At 45.1% G+C, this 13,690-nt stretch overlaps 1 protein-coding gene across 2 annotated transcripts in view; it reads left to right on the top strand.

Annotated features, from left to right (window-relative positions):
- The window catches only part of ISM1 (isthmin 1), a 72,253-nt gene extending 69,971 nt beyond the window's left edge, over positions 1 to 2,282 (top strand). For both annotated transcript variants that reach the window (XM_088026247.1, XM_028113021.2), the window contains exon 6: positions 1,765 to 2,282. In XM_088026247.1, the coding sequence (XP_087882373.1) occupies positions 1,765 to 2,282 (518 nt within the window). The remainder of the gene's footprint in view (positions 1 to 1,764) is intronic.
- The last annotated feature ends 11,408 nt before the right edge of the window (positions 2,283 to 13,690 follow it).

Below are 13,690 nucleotides of genomic sequence, written 5' to 3'. Positions count from 1 at the left end.
GGAGGAGACCCTCCCTGGCTTTGCAGAAACACATTTCCCAGGAGGGAGCCTGCATTCTCTCACTACTGTTCAGTCCAGGGCTCACAGGGCTGGAATCTTAGAACTCAGGCCTGAATGGAGCCTTAGCACATCCCCGCTGGCAGCACCCTGGAACCTGTGCTGCCGGCTCCCTATGTCCCTCCAGTTGAATCCTCATCGCTCTTGAGGAGACAGGCGTTCTTTTCATCCCCAGTTTAGAGATGAGGGATACTGAAGCCCCAGGATGGAGACTATACCTGCACAAGGGCATGAGCTACAAATTCCATCGAGCTGGAATTCGATCCCAGGGAGCCGAACACAAGATCCCACGCTCTTCAGCTTAGGCCAGGACTTTCTGAGCTCCTGAGAGACGCCCCATCCCTCTCTTCCTCATTCCACTGAAGAGAAGACTGAGCCCTCCTCCAAACTGCCCCCAACCCCACCCCCATCCTGGCCACTTGATTCCTTCTTCGGGCACCGCCAGCCTCCCAGGCACCTGGGTCAGAGCTGGGGAGTCACTCCTGATGTCTCTCCTCCTTCCCCTCAAGCCCACCCAGGCCCGGCGGCGCTAACTCTCTGAGCATGCTTGATTCCTCCTGTTCTCTCCCTTCCCACCTGGACTCTGGCAACTGATACCAGTGCTGAATATGTCTTCTTCCTGTACAGCTCAGCCAATAGCTCACTGTCCTTAGTAACCTTCAGCGGTTCCCTAGTGCCCTCTGAACAAGCCTAAACTGCACTGAAGAGCCCCAAGATCTGACACCAACAGCCTTCCTTCCCCATAAACTCTGTCCTGGTGACACCGAATGTTTTCCTCACCCCCAGACAACCCCAGCAGATTTTTTCTGCTCACCCTTGGCTTACACAAGTGGCCTGTTCCTGGGGCCAGTTGTTCCCATGGGGCAGGGCAGGCCCAGCACAAACATATCTTGGTTTTTCACATAAAACCAGGAATCCACATTAATAAACTAGAACCACCTAAGTCTTAAATTATTACAACAATTAATTAATTAGCAATGAATTCAACATTTTTTAATATTGTGAGGTCCAAATACAACAACCTCTAGGGGCAGATTCTGGCTGGAAGCCTAGAGGTCAGTGGCCTCTGGCCTAAATGTTAAGTTCCCTAAAAGCAGGGGCCACCAGCCCCTTCCTCTTTGAGGCATCTTATCATGTGGATTTGCTTACAGGGATCGTCACTCTCTGGTGCCTGTGGTTAAGAGATTAGGCCACCAGCTCTAGCTTAAACCAGTCAGTGAGTGGCACAAATAAAACTTAGTCCTACCAGTTTGCCTTTGAGGCACTTTCTACCTTGTCACCAGATACTTAAAGAGGAGATTCAAAATTGCCCTGAATTATTGTTCATTTTGTTATAGGCCCCCTATCCTCCCTTTTTTTCCAGATGCCTACTAAAATTCAGGGATAATAATATCATATATTTTCAAGAAACAAGACCGACGAGGCAACTGTAATGGTTAAATCTAGGTGATTGCTGACAGGTAGTCACTGCTGACGTATCATCTCTCTACTTTTCTGTGTCTGAACATTTTTCATAGTATAAAGTGGGGAGGAGGTTGCCTTGTAAATAAAGTTCCCAAGTTCAAGGGGGGTGAGCATGACCAAACCGAGGGCTGGTGGTTCCAGGGGACAGCAGGGGTTGCCCCTGGGAGGGGAGGAGTTGACTTCAATGTTAACCTGCCCCCGGTGTTGCATGTGGTGAGCGGGTTTCTCTGTGGTCTTTCTCAGACACAGACAGCTGCGAGCGATGGATGAGCTGCAAAAGTGAGTTCTTAAAGAAGTACATGCACAAGGTGATCAATGACCTGCCCAGCTGCCCGTGCTCCTACCCCACCGAGGTGGCCTACAGCACCGCAGACATCTTCGATCGCATCAAGCGCAAGGACTTCCGCTGGAAGGACGCCAGTGGGCCCAAGGAGAAGCTGGAGATCTACAAGCCCACGGCCCGGTACTGCATTCGCTCCATGCTGTCCCTGGAGAGCACCACGCTGGCCGCCCAGCACTGTTGCTATGGCGACAACATGCAGCTCATCACCAGGGGCAAAGGGGCAGGGACCCCCAACCTCATCAGCACCGAGTTCTCAGCGGAGCTCCACTACAAGGTGGACGTCCTGCCCTGGATTATCTGCAAGGGCGACTGGAGCAGATACAACGAGGCCCGGCCTCCCAACAATGGACAGAAGTGCACGGAGAGCCCCTCGGACGAAGATTACATCAAGCAGTTCCAAGAGGCCAGGGAGTACTAAGGAGATGTCACCTCCGGTATTTTGACATAAACGCACTGCGCTGATCTGCCGCCGGGGCAGAGTTCGTCTTCTCCTCATCCATGGATATTTGTATATACCACGTGGGTATTTTCCATAAATTACATTAGGGGTGCGCACCAGGCCCGGATGACTGCCGTCTGAAGCCACCTTGCCACCCGGAATGCCCGCAGAGCTCCTTGGAATCCCTCTGAGGGGTGATGTCAGCAGGAGGATGAGGGCAAAGGAGCCAGAAGAACCTGGAAGCCATAGTGGATGGGATTCAATTCACACCCAGATCCTGCGCTTCCAGGAGAAGCAAAGAGGGAAAGACTGAGTTGTAAACGTTATAAGCAGTTTTTATATATAACTTATTTAATATGAATGTGACTTAAGCATAACCTTTTCGCTGGAGTTGTGAAACTGTTTAATCACTTCTGTGAGAGTTCAGACAGGGGCTTAAGGAGGTGGAAGAGAAAGGGAATTTTGGAATAACTTTTTTAAAACTAAGTAACTCAACAGAAGTGTATCAAAAACAAGAAAACGCCCACCTTAAACCAAATGTTCTTCAGTCATGACGCACCTTGCTGGCGTCTCAGCTTCCAACATGCCCTTGCCTAAGATTGGATAGGGGGTGGGGGGCACAGGGGTATTTTAAGGGCAAATCTGAGGACTGGTTTTTAAATAGGCTTTAAAATATAAGGCCAATATTAGCATAATGCTATAATTCTACTAAAAGGCTTCAGAGTGGCAGAAGTTCCGCTCATGTCTTAGTGGGAGGTTCAGAAGCCTGCGGGAAGGTCGGACATAAAAACAGGTAGTAGCACTTTTCCAAAAGAAAAAATAAAAGCAAAATAGATGGGAAAAGAACATGGACCTCATTTCATCTATTTTATTCTAATACCATCGTAAAAATTTTTTTCTCCACCAATATATTACCAGTAAATACATATAAAAAGAGTAGGGGGACTCAAGTCTAGAAAATCCTAATTTTTTTTTTATGTTTTAAGAAAGGGGGAAAAAACTACATTATTTTTGTAAAGTATTTATTGAGTCATTGAGTCTTGTGCATCAAGCATTGTAATATGACCTGGTTATGTAGTGTGGAACTTAAGACAAAGAGGTTGTTCTTATGCAATTTTTCCTTGCAAAACTCCAGGAAAAGAGAATATATTATAAAATCATAATAAAATGTGTTACCTGCAATAAATGTGTTACCTGCAAATATTTGTGATGCAAATACCATAAAGAGTAAGCCCAGGGCGTCAAGGCAGGAGAAAGGAAGGTTCAAACCAGGTGGGAATAAAAGGCTCATTGACTGATGTGATGGTGGGTGGTATAACTCATGGCATCTTTGGCACCAAGAATGTGAAGCCAGTCCCCAGGAGGCTAAACTCATTGACACACAGGTAAGTTTTTGCCCACTCAGAGCTAAGAAAGAGCTAAGAAAAGCAGGCCAGAGCAAAGCCTTGAGAGTCCAGGTGAGGGGCACCTGGGTGGCTCAGTTGGTTAAGCATCCAACTCTAAATTTCGGCTCAGGTCATGATCTCAGGGTCATGAGATCAAGCTCCGTGTCAGGCTCCATGCTAGGCTTGGAGCCTGCTTACAGTTCTCTCTCTCCCTCTACCCCTACCTCCCCCCGCCCCATTCCTTTCCAAAAAAAAGACCATCCAGGTGAGAGGACAAAATTCTGCAATGACAGAAGTAAGTAGAACTACTCATCATGCAGAATATTCATTTTTCCAGATGAGAAAACCAAAACCCAGGAAAAAAAAAACATATATCACATTGGATCCATCTTTCATTTCCTAGCCCAATGCTCTTTCTACTATATCAAATTATTGGTGTCCTGGTGGTGCCTTTGGTATTCTTGATCCCAACCCTAAGTTCCCCTAATAAAATCTGTTCTTTTGGAAAAGATTTTATCAGTCATATACACTTTAGAATGAATTACCCATGTATTTCCCTTCTCAGAATATTTATATTTAAGAGCTATTTCTAATTATGACATGAGAAGCCTTATCGACATCTGAAGGAATTTTAAACAACTGAACTGATGGGGAGAGAATCAATATATATATATCAGGGAAGCAGATTTGGTTTCTAATAATAGGAAAACCATTTTTGCAAGGAAATTTGGTTGCGGGGCGCCTGGGTGGCTCAGTCTTTAAGTGTCTGCCTTTGGCTCAGGTCGTGATCCCAGGGTCCTGGGATTGAGCCCCGCATTGGGCTTCCTGCTCCACCGGAAGCCTGCTTCTCCCTCTCCCACTCCCCCTGCTTGTGTTCCCTCTCTCACTGTGTCTCTCTGTCAAATAAATAAATAAAATCTTTAAAAAAAAAAAAGAAAGAAAGTTGGTTGCAATGGATTGCATTGCCTTTGAGGTGGTGAGTTCCCTGTTGGGACAGGTATTCAAGCAGAGACTGGAGATGAAACACATGAGAAGCTCAATTGAGTGATGAGAGAAAGAAAATGTAAAACAATAACACCCTCTAATAAATGTTTTCTTTAAGGGTAAATGCAAAGTACTATGGGAAAACAGGCAGGAATCAGGGAAGTACCTGTTGGGGCTAATGGAGGAGTGGTATTTCATAAAGCAGAGAAGAGGGAGGGGGAAGTGGACATATTTGGAGTTAGAAAAAAGTAAGAATAAAAACAAGGAACAAGGAATGAAATTGGTGTTTTCTGAAGGCCAGTATATTTAGAGTGATGAGCAGAGGAACAAGAGTAGTAAGTTTTAGAGCTATATCTAAGGCGTCTTTGTTAAGGATTTAGCATGGAAGATTAAAAGGAACAGAGGTCTTTCCTACTAAAGTATGAGCAATATTTTCAACAGGCTCTTTGCCTTTTCATATCAGACCTTGCTGACCTAGTAAAATAAGAGTTGGAAGATGAGGTGAATTGGGGACCGGGGAGGGCCCCTGGGCTCTTTGCCTACTGAATACATCCCTGGTCTCCTATACATCATCAGGTTAGTGCCACACCTCTGGAAATTTGTTGAACTATGGTCTGCCTCTATCAGGATAAGCTAGTTTTCAGTCCCAAAGCCAATGAGTGATGCTCAGAAAGCCAGAACCCCTCTACTCGGGTATCTGATGAGACAAGGCAATCTTATCTTATTTTCAGCACAGGATCTCAAGCCAGGTCCAGGGTAACCCCAAGTAATTCCTTCCTTGCAAGTGGATCATGAGCTCAAGGGCCAACTTCACCTGCAGCACAGTAGGCTGCCTGCACCCTCACCCGCAGCCCCTAAATATGACCCCTCAGCAAGTGCTCTACAAAGACTTCTCATCAGATTTTTTGCTCCTTCGCTTCTACCTGGAAAAAGAGTCCCTTTTCTAATAATCCACTGGGCCTCTTGGGTGCCCCGTGTGAGCGAGCTAAGAGGGGCAAACAGAGATGCCCAAGGCCCTCTAGTGGCCACACATGGGAAAGTTGAGAAAGAGGACCGGGACACACGGGGCTTTCTCCTTGGCCCCAGTAAAATCGTCCACCATGATTATAGTCTCCGGAGTGTTTGGAAGAGCTCGTTGAAGCTAGTTCTTTCTAATCACCAAGCCAATATTCATAACCTTAATCCTTGCTCTACTCCCTTCCTCACACTCCCTTCCTTCTACTCCCTTCCGGCACTCACAGAATCAGTTTGGTTTTTGTTTGTTTTTCTCTAACTTACTCTGCCTTAACTCAGATTGTTCAAATCTGCCAAATGTCCCTGCATCAACCCTTACGGTGTCTCATATTGGGCACAGAGGATCTGGCTTTATTTCTACATATTCTGCTCAGCTCGATCATTCTTGCTCCTGTAACTGAGCTCTGGCTCTGGTTGGGTCAGTAACCGAGCTCAACATTTCTAGAAGAACAGAGTCTGGCCTGTTTTCCCTCCCGCAGGCAAGCCCCATGCTGTCGTTTGTTGGGTGGGCCTCTGGGGCATGTGTCGTGTCCCTTACTTTTCCACACCCTGAGCTCATAGCACTGCACTGGGCAGACATCAGGCAATGTGCAGAGAGGACTTAAGAATTTGAAGGTTGACTCAAACAACCTCTATTCCAGTCCCGACTCCCACACCTGCCGGCAGGGTTCCACTGGACAGGTTAATCAGCCTCTGTGCATTTCCGTTTCCTCACACAGTTGTTATGAGAACAAACTAAGAGCCACGAAGTTCCTGGGACCTGTCAGATACCGTGTGCCATGAAGCTTAGACGTTGGGATTTAGTCATTTGGCAACTATATATTGAACATCTCCTAGTTGCCAGGCATTGTTCCAGATACCAGAGACACAACAGTATGCAAATCCAAGTCTTTCTGTTGGAGGGCAGACAGCCGAAAAATAAATAAGTACATAATCTGAGATAATGATAAGTGATATAAAGAAAAATAATTTATTTGGTCACACACGTATGTTGCATTATTTATGGCAATACTAGTTGCTGTAATAGATAATCCTCAAAATCACAGTGGCTTGACACAGTAAAAAGCTAGGGTCTGTTTCTGGTCAAGTGGCTGTCTTCTAAGTGATGACCCAGGGGTCCAGGCTCCTTCCATATTGTGGCTCAGCCATCTTCAAGTTGTGACTCTCTAGGATGTCCTGGGGGTCATCTCTATTCCAGCCTGCTTGAAGAGTAAAAAGCAGGCAGGACAAGCATAAAGGTTTGCATAGGTCAAGCAGAGAAGTACTGTACATCATTTCCTCTCCATCTCCACAGCTCTGTTCCATGCCACACTCTTCTGCGAGGACGATTGGGAAATAGAGTTTAGTTGGGGGTGTTGGGGGTGCAGGAAGCTGAGATAGGCAATGTGAGCACTCAGTCTGTGTCTGCCACAGCAGTAGACCACCAACTACCTGGTTACACAAGGCAGGAATGAAAGTCAGCGGAAGGGACTCTGGATGGGCCCAAAGTAGGCGACCAAAGAAGAGAAGTTCTTCCCAGCCCCTCACCATCTTCCACATTGCATTATAGTGCTAAACTGGACCTCAGTTTCCCATCTATCAGTTGGATAAGACCACCTGGTCTACCTACTGGTTGGCACATCCCCCTTGGCACTTACCACACTTCCTACACATCTATGTCCACCAGCCTCTCAGCTGGAAGTCCACCTGAGACTGATCAAGCCTTTGCCTGATCGCTTTCTCTGGGCACTGGGGCCCCTTGGCTTGCACAAGGAACAGAGTAAAGTGCCAGGGAGTTAACAGCGCCCCCCCCCAAGGAGCACTTAACAGCTGACCAAGAGGAACTATGTGGATGAATACCCCAGCCTCCACACCCTCAAGTGGAGCAATTCTGAAGCATATTTTATACTATTCTCAGAGCTTCCCAGTCTGACTGAGCTCCCGTCACCCACAGTGGTAACTTCCTTGCTAACACGCCATTTATTGGCTTCCTTCCCATCCCCATGTTTCTTCCCCCACCCCCCTTCTGTTGCTCACCAGAATCATTTCTCCAGTGTGCTATCTGCTCAGATCATTCTCTCTGGATTCTCTTCTGGGAGAGTCCCAAACCAAGACATAACTTTATGCTTTAATACTTACTGAATGCCATTCAAATATAAGCTTGCTATTATTATCATCATGCTCCTGTGGAGAGGAGGTTTTGCCGTTGGTGATAGCTCTACCAAAAAAAGAAAACTCATTCTGACAAGAGATTGGGGCTCTACTAGATTTTTGAGCTTTTACAAAACAAATAATAAGCCCCAGTTTTTATGATTAAATCCAACAGACAGAAAATGACTCTGCCAGATCCCTGTAAAAATTGGTGAAACCGTCTCTTAACTTTCGAATTCATCTCCTTGCTGACTACAAATCAGAGCTGCTCCACTGACCACACTTTGAGTAGCACTGTTCTAATAAACTGAGCAACAGTGATCAATACCCCCATGAGCAGGGATTCTGGCCTGCCATACAAAATCATGAAAAAACTTCACAGGAAGTTATGTGTGGGGAGGGAAGACAGGGTTCTCCCTTTGTCATCCACTTACAATTTCCAATGGAAAAATGTGTGGGTTGTCACCATTATGCCTGCACTATTTCAGACTAATTAAAGGCTTGCCACGGTAATTACTGGGTGGGTATCCACAGGAACATACATCTATGTGTACAGATCCTGAATACAGTAGTATAAATTAAGACAGAAAGCTTATAGCCTGGTGCTTTTCTAAAGCTTAGTATTGGTTTACCATATGGGATTAGAAGAAGAGGGGCACTTTCTGGGATCAGAAGGTAAGACTTCTTAGGAAAGAAATTTATGGGACTAGCAACTCTTTGTTGAACCAGAAGAACAAAGCTTAGAGACAGTTGGGGTTTTTTGTTTTGTTTTGTTTTGTGTTTTTTTTTTTTTTTTGTATTTTTTTCTACCTCCATCTCCATGTAGAAGTTTGGAAAGCCAACATACAAAGATCAGTGCCTTGCCTGGAATGGTAAAAAGAACATCATCCTCAACCATTTTAGCAGCAGGGCAAGTGGTAGAGGGACTGGATTGAGACACAGCTGCAAAAGCAAAGCTGGGTAAGAACTTTATGACTTTGCTAATTTTCTACCTGTTCTGGGAGTAATAAATATGCCCCTACAGATATTCATAATTGCCCTAAAAATAAAAAAATAATAAAATAAAATAAAGACAACTTCTAAATGGCACAGAAAAGCCTTTCATTCCTGAGGCATGTAATTCATGGATGATTTTCAAAATGTCATGTTTGAACTGGGAAAGTAACATTTCTTGAACCAACTGGCCAGTTGCTTCAAAAACATGACTCAAAGGATATAAAAATTTCAAGCCTGACTTTTAAAAAAGAAAAAAGGAATTTTTTCTATGCAGCCAAGTTTATTTTTCACAAAGTTCATGGCTGCATGTTAGGTCCTAAATGAGGTACACCTTTAATTCCTTAGAGAAACGGGGCATTAGCAGATCTCAACAAGCACCGGTTCAAAATTTCACACCAGTAGACATGCGGTTTCACTTTGTCCAGCTCTGTCCTCCTGGGTTTGGTTTTGTTTTATCTCTGGAGAGCTTAGCAAATGGACAAGGAGGCAGGAGAAGGCAAAGAGGAAAGCCAGGATTTCCCAGGACAAAATCCTCTTTGGAGCTTCTAAAGTAACTCATTGCCCCCGGTTGTCGGTATAACTAAGGTGAGGTATTTACACAGGGGAAGACTGGGGAAACCCAGACCACTGATGTGGTCCTGTCTCCAAGGAGCCTTCAAATCCTCCCTCGGGGACCAGCCCTGAGCAGGAAGAGATTTCCAGAGGCCTCGTGCCTCAGAGCCACATGATGAAGATTCTTCCAGTCAAAAGAGAGTGGGATGCTCTATGCTGATTGCTCTGGAGGGAAGGCCTTTTTTCAAGAATGTTTTTGGAGGGCGCCTGGGTGGCTCAGTTGGTTAAGCAACTGCCTTCAGCTCAGGTCATGATCCTGGAGTCCCGGGATTGAGTCCCACATCGGGCTCCCTGCTCAGCAGGGAGTCTGCTTCTCCCTCGGACCCTCCCCGCTCTCATGCTCTCTCTCAAATAAATAAAATCTTTAAAAAAAAAAAAAAAAAGAATGTTTTCGGATCCTTACCTGGGGACTGGCTCTACTGAGTGGAGGCCAAGGCCGCCTTCCCCAGGTCTCAGGAGAAAGCCCTCCATGGAGCGACTCTTAAGCACTCTGCCCCGCTCTTACAGGAGAAAATTAAGGAGAATTATAAGGAGAAAAAAAAAGGATGAAAGCAGGGATCCCATACTAGGAAGATAAAGGCTGGTTCACACCAATCACTGTCAGCAACTATACAAAACCGAAGCTTGAGATAAAAGCAAACTCACTCTGTTTCCTCTTCAAGATCTCTGCCCTGTGCCATTCCAGTCACCTTCCCCACTGCTCTTCATTCATTCCTTCTGCCACCCAACTGGCCATCTCATAGCCAACTGCCATTCTTTGGGGCCAACGCTTTTTTTTTTTTTTAACCGTCTTCAAAAATAAATAAATAAATAAATAAATAAATAAATATACCCTTTGAACATTGGACTGATGTATAACATACAATCGGAAGAATGTACACATGTCATAAACGTGTGGCTCAGTGAATTTTCACAAAGCTAACACACTCATGACCAAAGTCAAGAAAGAGAATAGAGGGGCGCCTGGGTGGCTCAGTCATTAAGCGTCTGCCTTTGGCTCAGGTCATGATCCCAGGGTCCTGGGATCCAGCCCCGCATCGGGCTCCCTGCTCGGCGGGAAGCCTGCTTCTCCCTCTCCCACTCCCCCTGCTTGTGTTCCCTCTCTCTCTGTTTCTCTCTCTCTCTGTGTCAATTAAATAAATAAAGAAAATCTTAAAAAAAAAAAAAAAAGAAAGAGAATAGAAGGTTCCTGAGGGAGCTCCCTGGGATGAAATATTCTATGTCTCGATTAGGGTAGTGGCTACACAACTGTCTGCATTTGTCAAAACTCACTGAATCGGGCCCTTATTGAAAAAAAATCAAATTTCATCATATGTCAATGTTACCTCAACACCAAATAACTAAAACATCCCCATCACTCCTGCGCCACCTTCTAGTTAGTCCCCACTTCCCACCAGAAGTAATCTGTGTCGTGACCCGGTATTGGTTTTGCCTGATTTCGAACGTCAGTGGAATCCTACATAGGTGGAAGCCTACAGCATATGCTCCCTGAGGTCTCACATCTTTTGTTCAGCGTTGTGTTGTAAGAGTCTTCCATATTGCTGTTTGTTGTTATCGGTAATTCATTCTCATCACTGTCTAGGTTGCACGTCTCTATTTACGTTTTCTACCATTTGGGTGGTTGCCAATTTGGAGCTTTTATAAACAGGACTGCTGTGAATGATCCAGGGTGCATCTTTTCATGCTTGTCTGCACACATTTCTATTGGGAGTGGAATTAACAGGTCCTAGGGTGTGTACAGCTTTAGCAGATATTTCCCAAGGGTTTTCCAAAGTAGTTATATTGATTGACATTCTATCTAGGAGTGGTTGAAGGTTCTGGTTCTTTGATCAATCTTGGTTCTACCCCTACACTAAACATCCTTTGATATTCTTATCCTTTAGATTTGAGTCAATGTATGTGCACTGAGCACTTACTGTGTGCTTGTCACGATTCACCATGCTGGATACTGGAGACACAAATAGGAACAGACAGGAACCCTGTCATAAATAAATGGTTCAGTGGGGTGACTAATTCAGACAACTGTACTACAATGTGATAGGTGCCATGGGACCAGATGAGGATGTGATTAATTACAGCAGTTGTAATTAACAAGTCAGAGATGCCGCATTTTATTTAGGAAAAAAAAGTCTGATAATACCAAGTGTTGGCAAGATGGTGCAAAAACAGATATTCTTATTGCCACTGCTTATTGGTATATAAATTGGGGGATAACTTGACTATACCTAGTATAGTGGATGCTAGAAAGTGGATATAGCAGAAGTCACCAATTTCACTCCTGAGGGCTTTCTTTATATTGTCAAAAATTGGAAACAACTTGTCTACCAATAGAGGAATGGACACATAAATCATGTATTAATAAGATAGAATATCATCCAGCTGTTAAATCATATGATCTAAAGCCATGCATACTGTTGCAGATGTGTCATAAACATATAATATGTAAAAAAGTAAATCTGAAATTGTTATATAAAGTATTTCACTATTTCAATAATTTAAAAACTCGCAAAACAATGCTATATTATGTCTGGACACTGACGTAGGTAATAGTACTAAATTATGCATGGGAAGGCTAACCACCAACTTCAAGGCACAGTTACTTCTGGGGATGGATGACAGTGAGTGGGTGGAAAAAGTGGAAAACATTAGAGGTAATATGTTATTTCTTTTTTTAAAAAGGAAACCTAAACTATATTGCAAGATACTTAATACTGGTTAAATCTGAGCATTGGGTAATGAACAGTTGTTACATGATTTTCTGTATATGTGATATATTTTAAACTAAGTACTAAAAATACACAAAACTGAAAAGAAAAAATAAATGATGTAGTGAGGTTGGATGGCATCCTACAGGGTCATGAGTCTGATGCCCCTTGGTATATATAAGCCCACACACAGAGGACGATGTGCAGGCCGCCATTGGCTGTTGATGGTAATGGTGAAGTTGGGACATCTGTATTCACCAACTTCCAGGCAGTGAAGCCACTCCCAACTAGCAGCCGCCTTGGTTCTTCCGAGAGAAGCACACACTGCCTCTCCCCAGATTCAGAGTCTTCCTTCCTTTCTTGTGTGCACAGCTTGGGATAAACAGAGCCCTGCATGGGAACATGGTTCCAAATCCAGCATCTACTGAACGGAGGGGGGGGCCCCGAGCCCATCCCCCAGCCTAGCTGAATCACAGTTCCTGCCATGCCCCTGCAGTCCTGCCCCCAGATCTGCAGGAGGAGCCAAAGACAGCATACAACCTGCCCCTTCTGGGGCCACTGGCTCCCATCTCAGGCTGACATGCCCGCCTACTGAGCATCTCCTTTGTGCTAGACATTGAATCCAGAAATCATCTCAGTCACTTTCTTAAAATGTCACAGGTGAGGACCCCAAGGCTCAGGTAGTAGAAAGACTTGCTCACGATCACTCAAGTAGTAGATCCATATTTAAACCTGGGGATGTCTGACTCCAAATCCACATTTCTTCTTTCACCGTTTGGACATCAAACATGGAGGTAGTTTGTCTGCTTACTTCTGTCCCCTCTGCCCCAACTTTCCTACACGGAACCAGCATCTGGTAGGGGTGTGAGAGAGTGAGCTTTGATTCTCTTTGAGCACTTTCCAAATTCAAGTTGGGCCCCTGACCCCCGCTGGTCCATCTGACGGTCTATCCCACCGCCATCACCGAAGACTAAGCATTCATATGCCACAGATTTCTCCCACCGTCTGCCTCCCTGAAAAACTGAATTGCAGAAAACCAAACAGAGTAAGAACAACTAGGCTATGAGGAACTTCTAGCTTCCACTGGATGAACCAGATGTGAGCCTGGCGTGCCAGGTATTTCTGCTTCTAGTCAGTAACTGGAAGTTATAGAAGGCAGAGCTCGGACACAGCAGGGGCCACTGATCCTCATCTTGTCTGTGTTTCCAGGGGCCAAGGGTTGAGGAGTGAGCCCCACTTTATCCTAACAGGGCACACTCAGGAAAGTGGGAGAAAAGGGCTCAGCAAGGCACAGATTAGAGAAGAGAGAGAAGTAACGGGGGAAAGGATGGTGAAATGGAAGCCTGAAAAAAAATATCCCACACACCAGCCTATTTGTCCAAAAAAAGAGAGGGTTGGCTTTCAGAGTTCTAAGGTTGCTATGACACCTGAAGATATGAAGGGGTTAAGTTTGGGCCACAAGAAAAAATTACCCCCTCCCCACGAGACACACAAACACACACACACATCAGACCTGACAGAGGCCCACGGAGGGGTATGGCATCTGGTTGTCTCTGGGGCT

Source organism: Eumetopias jubatus, unplaced genomic scaffold (assembly GCF_037043125.1).
Source record: "Eumetopias jubatus isolate StellerSeaLion01/CBP00866 unplaced genomic scaffold, mEumJub1_p1.0 scaffold_9, whole genome shotgun sequence".
Classification (NCBI taxonomy): Eukaryota; Metazoa; Chordata; class Mammalia; order Carnivora; family Otariidae; genus Eumetopias; species Eumetopias jubatus.
Note: the sequence above shows the minus strand (reverse complement) of the source record. Positions and strands in the feature narration are given on the sequence as shown.